This window comes from Xiphophorus hellerii, chromosome 8 (genome assembly GCF_003331165.1).
Source record: "Xiphophorus hellerii strain 12219 chromosome 8, Xiphophorus_hellerii-4.1, whole genome shotgun sequence".
Lineage (NCBI taxonomy): Eukaryota > Metazoa > Chordata > Actinopteri > Cyprinodontiformes > Poeciliidae > Xiphophorus > Xiphophorus hellerii.
This window is the reverse complement of record NC_045679.1, coordinates 16003828-16019852: the sequence shown is the minus strand read 5'-3', so window position 1 is coordinate 16019852 and position 16025 is coordinate 16003828. Positions and strand designations below refer to the sequence as shown.

Below are 16025 nucleotides of genomic sequence, written 5' to 3'. Positions count from 1 at the left end.
TGAATTTATTTATCCATATATATATATATATATATATATATATATATATATATATATATATATATATATATATATATATATATATATATATCCATCCTTCCTCTGTTCACCCTTTGTCCCTAATGGGGTCTGGTGCCTACCTCCAGCTACGTTCCAGGCGAGAGGCGGAGTACACTCTGGACAGGTCGCCAGTCTGTCGCAGGGCAACACAAAGACACACAGGACAAACAACCATGCACACACACACTCACACCTAGGGAGAATTTAGAGAGACCAATTAACCTGACAGTCATGTTTTTGGACTGTGGGAGGAAGCCGGAGAACCCGGAGAGAACCCACGCATGCACAGGGAGAACATGCAAACTCCATGCAGAAAGACCCTGGCCGGGAATCGAACATATATATATATATATAAACATTTTTTCCCCTCATATTTGACCAGGCTAGAAAGATTATGAAATCTAATTCCTTACTCAAGTCTGCATAGGAACCATGTTTACAAATCTCCATTAGCTTATTCCAGACGGACTTTTAGAGATGCAACACATCCAAGAGGAAAACCAAGACGTCTCTCTTCTTACACATTTCTAATGAAGACAAGACACAGGATAATGTCTCTTTCAATGTATTTAGCTATTAAAATCAAAACATACAGTTTCAGCCAAGTTTTAGAGGAATATAGTCCATCTGATTGGATCATCCCTCTCTCTGGAGTCAGGAAGCTGTGTGTATGGTGATGCATAAACCTTCGAAGTCCACAAGGTTTTCATCACGCCAGATTGTCCTGTAGCTCAGGGTCACAAAATTCGCCATGACAACTATAAAAACAAGGAGATTCATGGAACTCCTCATTAAGCCCCTCGTGGTGCAGTCAGCCGTCTGCAGTCGTCTCTCCCTCACAGCCTCTTCCTCATCTTGCCCTTCTTCTGGCCTCCACGTCCGAAGCCCGACTTCTTCATCTCTCCCACCCACTGTTTGTTCTTGCTGCGGATTCTCTTCATGCCGCCGCCCTGCAGGAACTGCTGCTTCTGCTTCAGCTTGCGGTGCTTCAAGATCTGTGAGCTGGATTTCAGCTCAGATCGGATCCTGCGCCCGCCTGCCGTCACCTGGGGAGCCGCGGGGCTGTGGGAGCTGGCTCCTCGCCGGCCCCGGCCACGACCTGCAAAACAAAATAAAGAGTGCAACTTTTTCTTTCTACTGTCAGATAACATTGGCATCACTTCAAATAGGAAAGGGGGATGTGTCGTACCTCCTGCAGATCTCTTCCTTCCACCCGTTTCTCCATCTGAACCAGATCCCGCATCCTCGACTTTATATTTCTTCTTCCATTCCTCATAGCTGACAGGTTGTCAAGTGACACAGCATCACAATAATACAGCTGAAAAGATGGAAGGTCAGAACAGAGACAACACGTTCACAAATGGAAACTTTGGTAAAAGGATACAAGTTTTTCCGTTTCTTGTTGTGCACAATCTGTCCGCTCTCAGTTCTGATCTTCTTGTTTTGCTCCTCCTTTCCTGACTCTTTCACAAAACGCTTCCTCTTTCGGTCCCTATGGGTTAAAAAAAAAATATTAAATACAGTGTGAAATATTGAAATGAGAGACATTTAGAAAAGGAGGCATTAAGGTTTCATGTTAGAGTGTCGATGAGTTTAAATCACCATCTCATAATTTTTTTGTGCTGGTTTAACTGGTCGCCCTGGTCTCCCATGAGGTCGAGGACAGCTGAGGAGGCCTGCTGTTCAAAATGACTGCCTTCTCCACCGAGGCTTAATCTGGTAACAGAACATCACAACACCAGTTTAAATATAAAACATTTTGCGGTAATTGTAGATAAATAAAAAGAAAACCTGTGTCTTCTCCTCACCCTCTCTCAGAGTTGAAGTCTTTAGGTCGGTAAGGGATGTAATACTCCTCCTCTTTGCCCGTTTCCCTGCTTTTCTTGCTCTTTAGGCGTTCTCCATCTTCCTGCACGTTCCTTCTCTTAACTCCGAGCACCTCTGAGAACACCCCCTGGTGGAGACATTGAGAGTTGCATGTACAAATCTACCACAAAATGCTGGCTATGATAGTTGAGATAAAAACCCAGCTGTCATTTTTTTAGTATGTCTAACCCAAAGTGAAAAACATCCCATGATTATCTATTTTTTTTACTGACCTATCAATTTCCCTAATCTACTTAAACTTGTCTGAACTGAAGTTCCAGTTGTCTTGAATCCAAATATTGATTCCTGTGTGCTTTTAGCTTTGAGTGGTTTTTATTCAGGAATCAAAAACTAAAATATTAATGGGTAAATGTCAAAATGAATTCATGATGTGGCAAGTCTTAATCTAATTACATCATTTTGGAGTGACTTGATGTGAAAAGAGTCATTTTTGGGGAAATGTATGAAGTGGAATAAAGCCTGGAAACTCGAGCATTTATCAATACTCTGTTGTTTTGCATACTTATTCAGACCTGGAAAATGATACCAGCAATTCGCAAACTTTTCTGGACTTTTCAAGACAGTGCACTAATCCTATCTCATCAGATCTTCCAGAGCTTTTTATAAGTATTCTTGGATTTCCTAGTTGTGAAATTAATATTTAATATTTACAATTTCTTTGTGATGATTTAGATAAGTGGTCTTCAATAGGAGGCCCAGGGTCCACGAGCTGCTTATTTTGACTCATTGAAAACCTTATTTATTTACCCTTTAAGATTTTTATGTAAGTAACCCTGATTTAGATTGTAAGTCTTCATGCTCTTCAACCCAGATAATGTCTCGAAAGCAGGTTAAACTGAGGCAGATCTGGCTGTCTCTGTTTAGTTATAGACACGTATCTGCTTAAACCAATGAATAAAGAGAATCGGGGACATTTACTATTCTCATACACACACAGATATCTTTAAGTTCTGATACTCTAGTTCAGAATTTGCTCACAAATACTTACTTTAGTTGCTAAATTGACTTTTAACATATGAAGTTTACTTTGTTACTAAGGGTCAGTTGATCTGTATTGATTACCTGCAGATCTTCCTCCTCGTTATCACCAGCAGTGGCCCTGGGGGGAGCCGACTGCCGCAGCCTGCTTCCCGCCGCCACATCCTCTCTCTGCTTGTTAAACTTGTCCACCATCTGCTTGTCCTTTGACCGTTTCTTCCTCATCACCTCACTTGCAGGCGTCTTACTGTTAGAGTTGATTTCAAAAATAGTCTAAATGAAAAGGACAAATAAAACAGTATTTAAAGACTTTGGTTCACAGCAAATTCCAGCTTTAAGGGGAACCATCCATGAACTCACTGATTTGGACTTATAGCTCTTAATTGCGTCGACCAACTGAAGGCGCTCCAGCTCATTTTTCTCCAAACCAGAACCTAGAAAAAATATTAAAAATTAAACGTCGGCCATGCTGTGCTGTGAGCCCATTTTTAAAAAGCTCCTTCCTCAAACTGACCGAGTAACGGATGTACGGCCATGCTGGACACATCGGTGCTTTTCACCCGCCTGATTGACTCTGCCGACGGGTTCGGTCTGGACTTCAGGTACTGCTTGTAGGCGTTCTCTGAGACGCGATGCAGGTTCTGCAGGTCCAGGGAGTTTTCATGAGCCGTGATCAGATGGGAGCCTTCGTCATCCAAGATGCTCTGAGGGACTCTTCCAAACACACCGTCTGAATCTGGAAAAAAATGAATAAAAACAGAAAAATTAAACCTCAAACAGTTTTTAATCACGACAAGAGCCGAAAGGCCGTCTACAACGTTTACCCTGTGTGTGGTCAGCTGTCGCAAACTGAACAGGCCTTCCAAGGAACAGGTGGAGATCATAGACATACGGCATTTCATCTGGACACACCATGCTGTATGCTGTACCACTGCGTCCCGCACGTCCCACACGGCCTGATTGGATAAGGCAAACGGTACTTCAGTCTCCTGAGCTCCAGTAATAAGTGAGGAAAACAAATATATGAGGTCAAAGAATAAAGCACCAACCGACTCTGTGCAAGAAGAGTTTTGCTTTGGAGGGAAAGTTGTAATTGATGACATTGTCCAGCAGGGGGATGTCTATACCACGAGCCGCTACATCAGTGACAATAAGCACCATGGCTTTCCGGTGCACAAACTTCCCGATGTTGATCTTCCTGGCAGTCTGGTCGAGGGCGCTGTAGATGTAGGCGCACTCGATGCCTTCTGAAGACAACAGCTGCAGGACACATGGAAGCACTTTTTACTTTACAGTATTCAAAGAGATTTTTTTTCTTTTTCTCGTTCAACAGGGTTCTTACACATTTTTAATTTGGAATTCTTCATTGGATGGATGGAAACAGAAAAAGGGATGGACAGATAGAAGGATGTATGAGGAAAATTGAGGAACGGATGAAGTGATGGGGGAAAATAAAGTAAAGATCAAAAGAAAGTGAAATCTAACAAAGCATTTTTGATTTAGTTCCTAGTGCAAATATCATAATACACCTGAAATAAGACAAGTTATGAGTAAAATAATCTGCCAGTGAAAAAAAGGCATTTTAACTTATTATATGGGAAAAATACCACATTCCACTGGTAGATTATTTCACTTATAACTAGGACTTTTTCATCAATATTATGGAATTATTAACTTAAAACAAGCTCTTGTATCTTGCTGGAAAATTACTTTTAAGTAAGTTTTGTCTCATTTCAAGTGCACGATAGTTGTGCTATAAACTTGGTAGATCAAAAAATGTTCTTTTTGCAGTGAGGAACGTAAGTAGAAAAGGGCCGGAAAGACAGATTGATTGATACCTGGATGAAAATACAAACATTTTTCCAAATACTTTTTTGTTCTTTTGCCACAGTCAACCTGGAAAGGTCTTAAACCAAATTCAACACTTTCCCAGACAGTTTAGAAGCCATGTTCGATTTAAAATATTCTAAGATGCTGTATAAAATATCAGAAAAGTCTTAACAGATAGCGATATCCATCTCAACCAAAGGCAAGCCAGAAAATGAGATACGGCTGTAAAACAAACACTATAGAATAAATTCATGAAAGAGCAAACACAGAGTTGGTCTGGTGGTGAATCTCACCTCATTCAGGTACTCCACATGATGCTTGGTGGCAGCAAAGACCACCGTCTGCTCCTGAGGCTTTGCCACATTCCTCAGGAGGTGCAGCAGCAGCGCCGGCTTGTCGTCCACACGCAGGTGGAAGAACGACAGCTGATGGACGACATGATCAGAAAACATTTGAGGAGAGCTGGACATTCATTTCACTGAAATTAATGAAACTTGACAGGGTGATTAAAACCATTTTCATTGACGTCTTTAGAAATTTGGGTGAAACTAAACAAAAATTGAGTTATTTCAATGTCAGACGACAAAATGAGGGAAGGTTCATGAATCCACGTTAGGATTGTGGATGCATAACGTCAAAGGAACAAACTAACGCAAGCTTTTAAAACATTAATGTTTTATAAAGAGACAAAAGCCTATAAATATTATTTATCTGATTGTAAACAATAGTTTCTTCTGCTGATTTAAATCAACAAAATTTCCGCCACACATCCAAACAAAAATTCACTGATGACTACCCCAACGTATGGAAATTAAGGCTACTGCAGAAAAAGGGGCATATATTCAGTCTCTAACTTACCTTAATCTGGTCACTGAGTTTTGCATCAACATCCAGGCGAATCAGCACAGGTTCTGTCAGTCCTGGAGACAGAAGTTGATTCAGTCCAAACCAGATTAAACATTTGATGGCAAGTCACGAAAGAGCGAAACAGCTGATCTCACCGGCTCTGGCGAACTCCACCAAGAGTTTGGGCAGAGTTGCGGAGAACAGGAGGGTCTGTCTGGTGTCTGGAAGCCTGCGGATGATCTCCTGAAGCTGATCGGCAAAACCCATTTCAAACAGCCTGAGAGGAGGGAGCGGGGGAAGACAAAAAAAAGTCAAATCTTTTCACTGCAAAAGATTTCATGCGTAGCTTCAAGACCCACAAGTTGACTTGAAGTGGATTTAAGGAGTGAATTTTCTGCACTAGAGAGAATTAGATGCTTTTTCAAAGATGAAATTTTGTAGAAAATGTCTTGATCTTCATTAACCAATTCGTCACTTTAAATTAAAATGTCATTCATCGCCTGTCTTGATTTTCGTAAGATTTTAATTTGCTTTATCATTTTATATAAGGACTAGAATCAGTACAAATTTGACCATTAAATTTTTTTTTTTACGTTTATGTGAATTAACCAGTAAAGCTTGTGTATTAAATTTGCACAAAATCCTTCCACAGGCTATAAATGGACGCCCCTGTGTTTGATCATGTGCTAGAATGGTCTAGTCAAAGTAAAGACAAAAGGTTCAGTCTCTAGGTTTGCAAATCTGGTAGAAAAAATATCAAAGTAAAAATATTTTATTTTTTTATTTTGATAAAATAAAAATAGATATGAATAAATAAAAAAGTTGTGTTTTGAAACATGGCTTTTCAAAACATGCCTTTTGGAAAGCTATGTTTCATTTACCATCCACTTCATAATTACTGATTCTTATTGGACTATCACATAAAATTACAAGTAAAAACAATGAATGTTGTGTTTGTTCTATGATAAAGTGAAACAAAGCTACTCGTGTGTGAATACCTTTGAAAGGAACTGTGATTTACCTGTCAGCCTCATCAAACACCACATACTCCACACCGTGCAGCTTCAGGTTCATGTCTGTGATGACGTGCATGAGACGACCAGGGGTGCCAATAATTCTGTAGGAAGACAGCAGATCTCAGATCTTTACTTTCTTAACGTGCATATGGGTAAAACCACTTGGAGGATGATGCTAAATTGAAAAACTTACATGTCTGGGTTTTCATGAAGCGCGGCGAACTGATCCTCCATGCTGGAAATGGGGGATATTTACTGTTACCACACATTTAAAGAGACAACAAAACAACAAAAATAATACAAAAGAGGAGTTACAAACCTGTCTCCACCAAGAATTAAAGCAGTCTTCAAGCGTGTGAATTTACCCAGCTACATAACAAAAGAAAAAACAAAATCAGAAGAAACTTTACTCAACATTAATTAACATTTAACATGTTTCAAACCAAAAGAATAAAAACACAGCAGCCATCTTGAAAACCTGAATACATGCCAAACAGACCTCTTTTGTGAACTTCATGGTCTGGAGGGCCAATTCTCTGGTGGGGGTCAGGATGAGAGCTCGGGCTCCTGTTTGGGCTTGAGGGGCCTTCAGTTTCTCAAACATGGGAACCAGAAAAGCAGCCGTCTTCCCGCTGCCTGTCCTTGCCATGGCAACCACATCCTTCCCGTCCAGAATCACAGGAATGGTCTGATGAGGGGAAAAGAAGAAATATAACGCCAAGAATGTCACAACTATTTCACAACATGATCCAAAGATTAGACTGACATACCTTCCTCTGAATTGGAGTAGGGACTTTGTAACCCTTTTTCATGACACCCTTATAAACAGGAAAGCTGAGACCTGGAATTACATATAAAGTTATGAAACTCTACTGACTGTAGATCAAGAAAAATCAGATCTAAAAAGTCAATAAATAACATGCCATAAAGCAGTGAAAAGCAGCTCACCCATGGACTGAAACCCTCCAGACTTTTTCTTCTTCTTGTTTTGGGCTCGGACGAGTTCCCTGGTGTCGGGCTCCACATCAGATGTGCAATCTGACACCACAGGGAAGCGTGGCAGTTTCCTCCCTGGCTGTGAGCATTAGCAAGACAACATGTCCATCACTAGTTGATAACACTGAATTATAAGGAACAGCGTGGTTGTTATAGTAAGGACAAGAGGTGCGCCGATCGATCGGCCACCGATCATTATCGGCCGATTTCCGTGAAATTATTATTATTATAATAATTATTATTTGACTCAAGTATAATTTAGGGTACATACAACCTCACTGTTAAATATTATTTTACTGATTGCAGGTTTTTAGTTGTCCTTTTGACTGAATAGCTACTGTATTGTGCCTGCAAGTATTTTACATGTTTTATGTCTAAATTAGGTGAATTTATTACCAGATCATTTTTTTCATTTTGCCAGATCACATAGTAGAATTTATACCTAAAGCGAAAAATTAACAGCCAATCCAAATGATTGGCAAAGATCGGCCCCATGGATGATCAGTATCGGAATCGGCAGCAAAACACCTGATTGAAGCATCCCTACTAGGGACACCTAAGACATTTTTGTCACAGCATGACCTCATATTTGCACGGATTTTATTGGGATTTCCTGTGATTAATCAACACAAAGTAAAACAGAGGACTGAAATAAAAAGGGTGTTTGTTTCATAAATAGTTTTGCACAAATAAAAAACCTAAAAAGTGAAGCATGTAGCCCTAACCTAACCATACGTTGGCCTGTATGCAACCCACAATGTAAGGAGAAAAACTGACACTGCATATAGCCCTGAAGACAACATCCATGTGTAGCGGCAGCATCATGCTATGGGGATTTCTTTAGCAGGGATCATCCTGAAAATTGTGATGATGACTTCAGTTACAATCAATCCAAACTTTCCTGATGCTTTCATTTCTTCTATCCCCGCCATTCTTCATGAGATTTCGCTTCTCATCCACTAAGGATGTGAAAGGGGAACTTTAGTCCATCTAACTGCAACATCAATGCAACGGATGAACATCTTGATAATTGAAAGTTTGTATCCTTTTAAATATTTTGTCCAAGCTGTTCTTTGTAACTGTCAGTACTGCACACACTGACACTCCAGTGACTGTTTAGGTCAAAACACACTCATAGTGACCCAGATCTAAATCCCGATATGTTCAGGAAGCCTTAAACATAAATTTACAATCACTTACACTTTTCCCTCAAATATGAAAGAAGAATAGACAAGCATTTCTGTCTCTAAATGTAAAAAACTGATAGAGACATAGAAGTCAGAAAGTCAGTCAAAAAATTAACATTCAATGTGAATAGACTAACTGAGGCAGATTACAAATTGACATTTGTATTTCCCAATGAAATACTTTGAAGTTTGTGACTGGAGTGTGGAAAAAGTCTAAGGGGTGTGAATATTTTTGTAAGACTGCGGATTCAAGCACTACTATTTTAGTCACCCTGAGGGAAAAGGGTATTTGCTGCCATGTTTTGGTGCATATAAAGAGTCAATGTAATGTCAAGTAAAGTAACTGCTTTGTATTTTACCGTTCTCTGCAGGCGATCGAGTATAATGTTGTTTACAAGGAGGTTATAGTGGCTAAAACAATGTGTCACTGTGTTTGGTCAACGCGGGCATCGCTTCAGGACAACAGTGGCGTAATTGGACATTGAAACGGTAAACTAGCCTACATGTGGTAATTTAATGATAATAATCAATTGTTTGTAGTAAAATTAACCAAAACCGTACAAAGGGGGCAAACGGATTTGAATCGGAAACCTCTTAATCAACAGTCAAATGCTCTACCACTGAGATATACTTCTATCTGTACAGACAGCCACCCATGCTGCCACTAGCGAACCGATTAATACATTTAGATGTAGAAAACATGTTGATTATTTTTCAGGGGAAAGTAGTTCAAAACTCTTGTGACTTACACTATCATCGTCTTTAATTTCAGCAGCCAGCTGAAAGTCTCCATCAGAGTCAACCTCCTGCTCCCTGTTATGTCTTTTTTTCTTCGTCAGCTTCTTCTTTCTCTGAGCCATCTTGCCACCTTGCTGTCTCTACAGTCGGGTTTTAAATATATAAACAGATTACAAAAAACAGCTTATTTCTTCTCCCTACACCATGTCACTCCTAGCAGATACGTTGAACACGTGGGGAAGTAAAAGCTTTCTTCTGCTTTTGCCGTCGCTTGAAGCTCGACGTCGCCACCTACTGCCACGGAGGATTAAGCGCCGTTCAAATCAGCGGAAGCTGGTCAAAGTCCGCTTCTGTTTGTCACAGGCGTTTATTCAAGTTTGTATTAAGTGCAGGTGCTTTATTGGGGATTCTGTTATTTTTAAGTTCCCTTCTCTTTTCAGTTTTATAAATTGCGCTAGTGATGAGGGGTTAAGTCTTTCAATGAACACTGCCTTGCCATTCTCAACCTTACTCTTTACAAAACTAGTTATGGCTCTGTTATTTTTTTTCTTTACCTTTGTTAAATGGTCAGGTTCAAGGCCCTATATGTTCCTGTCAAAAAGCAAAAGATGGTGGAAGTCCACAGGCTTGTCCATTGTGAGTACTTCCAGCTTATTTTCTCTTATTATGAGGCAGTGAAATTAGAGGTTAGGTCCTCTAATTTTGGTAATCTCATTTCTGTAGCAAGAAAAACTCTAAAGTATTTGACACAATCAAGGGTATTATGTCGCCTCCACCTCAGCATTCTGGGTAACTTTTCTGATGATGGCTGCAACACATTTTTCATTTTTTTAATAAGGTAATGGCCTTGAAATCTGATTTCCCTTCCTGATATGGATAGTCCTCAGTGCTTGGAGTCATTTGCTTCTTTTCCATCAATTACACTGGATGAGTTGGCTACATTTATTGGCAACTTATCTTAAACATGCTGAGGTAACGTCTGTACTAAAGAAATTCAATATTGATGGCAGCGTTATTGGTCATTATTGGCCGAGTTCAAAGCTGCCTTTTTCTTACTAAATTATCAGGAAAAAGTTGTAGAAAGTTAGTGCAGATCACTTTTAAGTAAGTTACAGATTTTCTGCACAGAAAAAAATGTGCAGGATTTCTTGTTAAAACCAAGATTAGTGTCTCTGAGCTTAAGAACTTTCCTGATATAAAATAATACTTATACTTTAATATCACAAAAGACTGCGAGAAAAATACAGACATTGAATAAAACAATATTTTATAATCCCCCAATCGAGCTGCTGTTGATGCAAAATACATTGTTCTGTGTTAAAAAAGAAATCTTTCAGTCCCAAATATTAAACGGACAGCTGTGACTGAAAATACCCAACCAGACTGCAAGCTGCATGGGGATCAAATCTGAAGCGTTGCATTTATTTTTCTTATTTTTGCAGTTTGAGCAAGCCTGCAGCATAAAATGGACACTTGAGTAACATATTGTTTTATTCTGAAAACGTGTTGCCATTGTCTATTTTTGAAAAAAAATGTAATCATGTGGAAATTAATGAGGATGCATGATTAGCTGCTGCATTGATAAAGTGTATAAGAATTGAAGTAAAAATAAAATGTGAGCACTGAATTGCATTTAAACAATTAATGCTTGCAAATGTTCTGTGTTGTTTCACTGACTTAAAACAAATTTGGCACTTTATTTTTTTTAAGTTGGTTTTAAACACTTGAAGCTAACTTTTTCAAATCTCTGAGTAAAGATTTGTTGTCAGGATGATAACAGATGTTTATAGCAGCCAAAATGTGTGCTCTGCTGCCTGATGCCAGCAGGCTGATGTACAATAAATAAGACAACACCATGGTAACAGCTTGAAGCTAAATGCATTTATACACTCTCTTACAGTCTGGCAGGGTGAGTAAAAAATAGACCGGTTCAGAAACTGGAAGGCCTGCAGGGTATGCTATAAGGAAAGTGGAGCAGCCAGCTGTTAGTGTTGTCCTTATAGGTAATGTAAGGGATTAAAAAAAGAGATTAAGATATGGCTGCAAAGGGAGGTTCGTTGTTTCAGTAAGGCGTCTTAAGAAGAAAAAAAAGCCAGATGGTGGAACCGATGTACTCCCAGTTCAGTTTCCACAGTTCCGGGCATGAACTCAAGTTTCAGTTTCTTAGACTAGGTCTGGCCTGTCTTAATCACTGGTTCAACTTCAAGTGAACCGCTTCAGTCATTTCTTTGAAGTCTTAACTCTGTGTTTGGGACAAAACTCTAAGTGTATAATGTAAAATAGCATATTTTCATTTCTCTTTTTTCATTTCTCTCTTTTCTTCTTGTTCAGTTTTTTGTTCTTTCCTATTTTTCCTTTTCCTTTTTTTTCACTTTTTCGCAATCTTTCTTGTCTTTTATTCGTGTAATGACACGTCGAACAGAATATCAACAGCCTCTTACTCTCTCAGTAACACCCACTTACAAATCAGAAAGCCCTTGAGATCTCAATCATTTATTGAATAGGGTGTACGAATACATATGAAACATAAAGAACAGGTGTCATTGATTTCAATATTTTTAATTTGATTATATTTCAAGGACATTTGGTCCAAACTTGCATGAAAGACAACAATAATCGAAAACATGAGAAGAATGTGTTGCGTAAAGATGTTTGCTCTTTTTTGGGCAGAGCTTTTTCATGCTTGATTAAGAGATTGAATCTAACTACAGGATATGTTTTTGAACTGGTATTTTTATTGCTTGAGAAGTTAAGGTAGCACTGGTCATTGTAAATTAAATACACACCAAATTACACCTTTTACCACTCAGATGAATGAGTCATAATGTGATAAAGTAATTTACTCTCTAATGGTGACGATGAAGTGTTTTAAAAAGTTCATGCTAGAATAAATTCTCTTTCTACACTAAACCACCACAGGCATTATCAAATCATGACTTGCCAAGTCACGTAGTTGCAGTTGAATAATAATCTATGTCAAATTATCAGTGGAGAAAATCTTAATGTGGTTCATCAGGGTTTGATTTGTTTTGCATCATAAAACTTTGGCATTTTATCAAGGATAGGTAGACTTTTAGATAGGTCAATGTAAGAATTTAAGAGAGTATTGACCTAAACAATAAAAAAAATCTGTCTTGTAAGCTGTTTTATCTAAAACATGGGCTGAGTTTATATACAAATACACCAATTTACTGAGTATTAGTGTCTAAATGGATACAGAATCAAATGATTAGTAACAGATGTCAACTCAACTCTTTTTGGAGAGTTCAGAAAGTGGTCCAGCTTGACAGATGCTGCCTCTCTAAGCCCGCGAGATTGATAGGAGTGCTTAAATTAATAGATTGAGCTGATGATTGTAAAAAAAATAATAATCTTTTAAATCGTGGTAGCAGTTAAATATTTTTCCATCCTCTCCGTGTAAGTCATTTTGTTATTATTTATTTTTCGCTGCTTAAAAAGCTAGCACAGCGTTGAGATGGCATTTTAAACAGAGTCCAAACATCAAATTAGTATCATGACTGATGAACAGTAACAAGTCAGGCAGTCCCTCCAGAAACCCTTTAAATTCAGTGTTAATTTTCCATGACAGTCCACTGTACATCCGAAAGGCACATTAATCTCAACAACCCTTCAAACTGTGTTGAAAGGCTGTTTGTGAGGATGTGTCAGCGCTGGAGTTGAATCCTATAAAAATGTTTGCATATTGAGGAAATGACTGTGAATGAACATGGAGATGTTACATTACATCAAATGCTCAAACATGTCTGTATTATCCAGCTGTAAAAATAAACTGGTGAGCAAAATAAGACTAAGGGCAGGCAAGGCGTTGTCTTTGAGCTCACTGGGACGGCTTTGCACTGCGGATGGATCCGTCAGTGACAGCAGCAGATGGAGGGAGGGCCCTGAGGGTTACCTTCAGGCTCCAGGGCAGGGAGAAAGAAGGGACACACACAAACCGTTTGGTCGCTGATTGGACTAAAGAACACTAAGATCCAATGTTCTGGCAGTGTCTGCATGCTCGAGAGGTCTCATAATGGTATTATGTTAATGCAGTAGACAGATCTGGTAGCTTATTTAAGGGGAAGCTTCACAAGAACCGGATTTTAAAGTGTAATATACTCACCATATCAGAAAAATGTTAACATTTTTAATGAGAGAATTATAATTTTCCATATTTCTGCAAAAAATTCTGGATGAAACGACATGGCATATGGGGCATGAATATCCCCATACACTTTGACCCTTTCAACTCTAGATCGGCTTTCCTGCCATATAATTTGTGTCATTTAGACAAACTGAACCCTCATTTAAGCCCAAACAAAAGCATCTTTTCAAAACTTCTTTCTATTGCTAATTCTAATAATGATTTCCAGACATTCTCGGCCGATTATTGTACCATTTTGTGTCCATTAAAATGGTACAATTTTACACCTAGAGCTGAACGTGAACATGAAATCATAAAGGCAACCTCCTTACTTTATTTAAATAGAGCAATCAAAACAGCCATCTTTGCCTAACTTGACTAAAACCTAAATGATCATTTGAAAAAAGAAAGTGTTTCAAAATACCTACAGTATGAAATTTGTTTGCTTTTATGGTCAAATTCAAATGGTATTTATTTTATTATTGACCAAGGTACATAGAAATTACTCTGCAGGAACTAAAGAACCACAAACTGCCAACTCCGGACCTGCCAGATCTGTGGTTAGCGGTGTTTCCTTGTACCAATATTTAGTAGGGTTTAAATTCCAGCTGGGACTTCTCTGCATTGAGTATTATGTGTGCACAGCATCAATCTGTGAAGTTCTTTATGCAAGGATAGGTAGACTTTCCTACCTCCAGCCCATATCTGACCCAACAAATCAGTTTTTGCTCAAATGCCCCAAGTGGATTCTTAAATGAATATTAGTGGAGTCTCTGGGGTCTTGTAAAAACATTAGTTTTTACAAAACCCCTTTCTAAACTTTCTCCTCAGATTAGAAAAAGGCCTTTAATCTCGGAATTAGAACATCAAAATAATTGCGCTTTGGACACCTGAGATTTAGACAGTTGTGGAGTTTCAGTGAGCTTAGTTCTTGCACAAAAAAATAAATTCTAATTTACAAAAGACATTTTGTACTTGGTTATTTGTGCTTGTGTCATGTTATTTTCCCTATAAAAGACATTTTTGCAGCAATATTTCACATTATAAGGCTTCAACTGCTTTTTGTATAAGTAAATTCATAGAAATTGCTTTGGAAATTCATTTGGTGTTGAAAACTGGTTGGTTGATGGACATAACAGTCATTCAAAGAACCGAATGACAAAAAAAGAAGAAATCAACAAATCCAAGGAAGACTTCCCTAGCAGTATGAGCTTTCATCATTATTTAATACAAATCAAGAAAATACATTATATTCAGTCTTGCAAAGGCAAGTTGCAAGGGTGTGCATTGGGGAGTTCAAGCGGTGGCACAAAGGTATATATAATTCATGCAGAAAAATCATAGGAGATGGCTTTTAGAGCAATAAAGAAAAATTCAAAAGTGCTTACTTTTCTGTGGCAAAGCCTAAGCCCTTTCAGTTAGTCGTCTCCCTTGCTGTATAAGTAGTATCCGGCTTTGCTCTCTCTTTTAGTGTAAAACTGCAGAGGCACATACATTGGGTCAAACTTTCAATTACTTGAAATTCTGAGAGCTAAAAGGCACTTCTGCTTTAGGGCTTGGGTAGTTAATCTTACAGCTAGTTCCAGCATTAGGGTGATAATCACCGGACATGAGAAATAAATGTCCCTAGAGGCATGCGAAAGAGACCCTTGATTATTTCTTCTGCCACACCAATAGTGGAGGGATAGTAATTTCAAACTTCAGTGGCTTTAGACCTTGTAGCTGATGCAGTTGTTGGCGGATGTAGCCATAAGAATATTTTTCCATGTTGTACAGCCAGATTACTGCTCATTAATGCTGCAGAGACCCTGCTGGGCAGACCTAATGACAAATTTCAGTTTCATCTCTCCTGTACTTTTAGGGCAGGGTTATGCGCAGTGACAGATGCCCAGAATTAAAACCCATGGTGCTGAATTAACTTTTCATGCATTCCCTTCTTACATTTATGTTGTTTCTTTTTGGCCACCGCTTGCTGCAGGCTCAGTTCCTCTTCTGGTGTCTTAATTGCAATTTCATCAAGTATTTAGAGCCCTGCAGCCCTCCCTATTTTTGTCACTGTCACTCCAAACTAGCCGGTGGCAGTGACTTCAAGGGTATTTAAAGCAGCTTTTGTGTATCCTAAGTTAAGTCGGGAGCAGCTCGGGGGAGGTTTGCTTTCATCAATGCGGTACTGCTGGACCTCCTTTCTCCCCTCCAAGTCGATCCTTCTCTCACTCCTCATGTCATGGTTTTATCACTCAAAGGCTCAGCAGAAATGAATGAGGCCTGGAACACGGCAAAGAGGAAAAAGGTTGAGGCAAAAGCGGGATGCGCGCATCAGCATTGGGACTTTCACTAGAGCTG

General features: G+C 39.0%; 1 protein-coding gene across 1 annotated transcript; it reads right to left on the bottom strand.

The window, feature by feature from the left end:
• Positions 1-609: 609 nt before the first annotated feature.
• ddx54 (DEAD (Asp-Glu-Ala-Asp) box polypeptide 54) lies at positions 610-9802 on the bottom strand. Its single transcript, XM_032570814.1, has 20 exons — positions 9550-9802; positions 7566-7692; positions 7388-7458; positions 7117-7305; positions 6937-6986; positions 6811-6852; positions 6623-6718; positions 5757-5878; positions 5614-5675; positions 5049-5180; positions 3975-4185; positions 3750-3881; positions 3440-3661; positions 3286-3359; positions 3010-3198; positions 1869-2014; positions 1663-1776; positions 1445-1552; positions 1250-1338; positions 610-1159 (listed from the first exon to the last, which is right to left on the bottom strand). The coding sequence occupies exons 1-20, from the start codon at positions 9658-9660 to the stop codon at positions 897-899; spliced, it is 2550 nt and encodes an 849-aa protein (XP_032426705.1). The 5' UTR covers positions 9661-9802; the 3' UTR covers positions 610-896.
• Positions 9803-16025: the final 6223 nt, after the last annotated feature.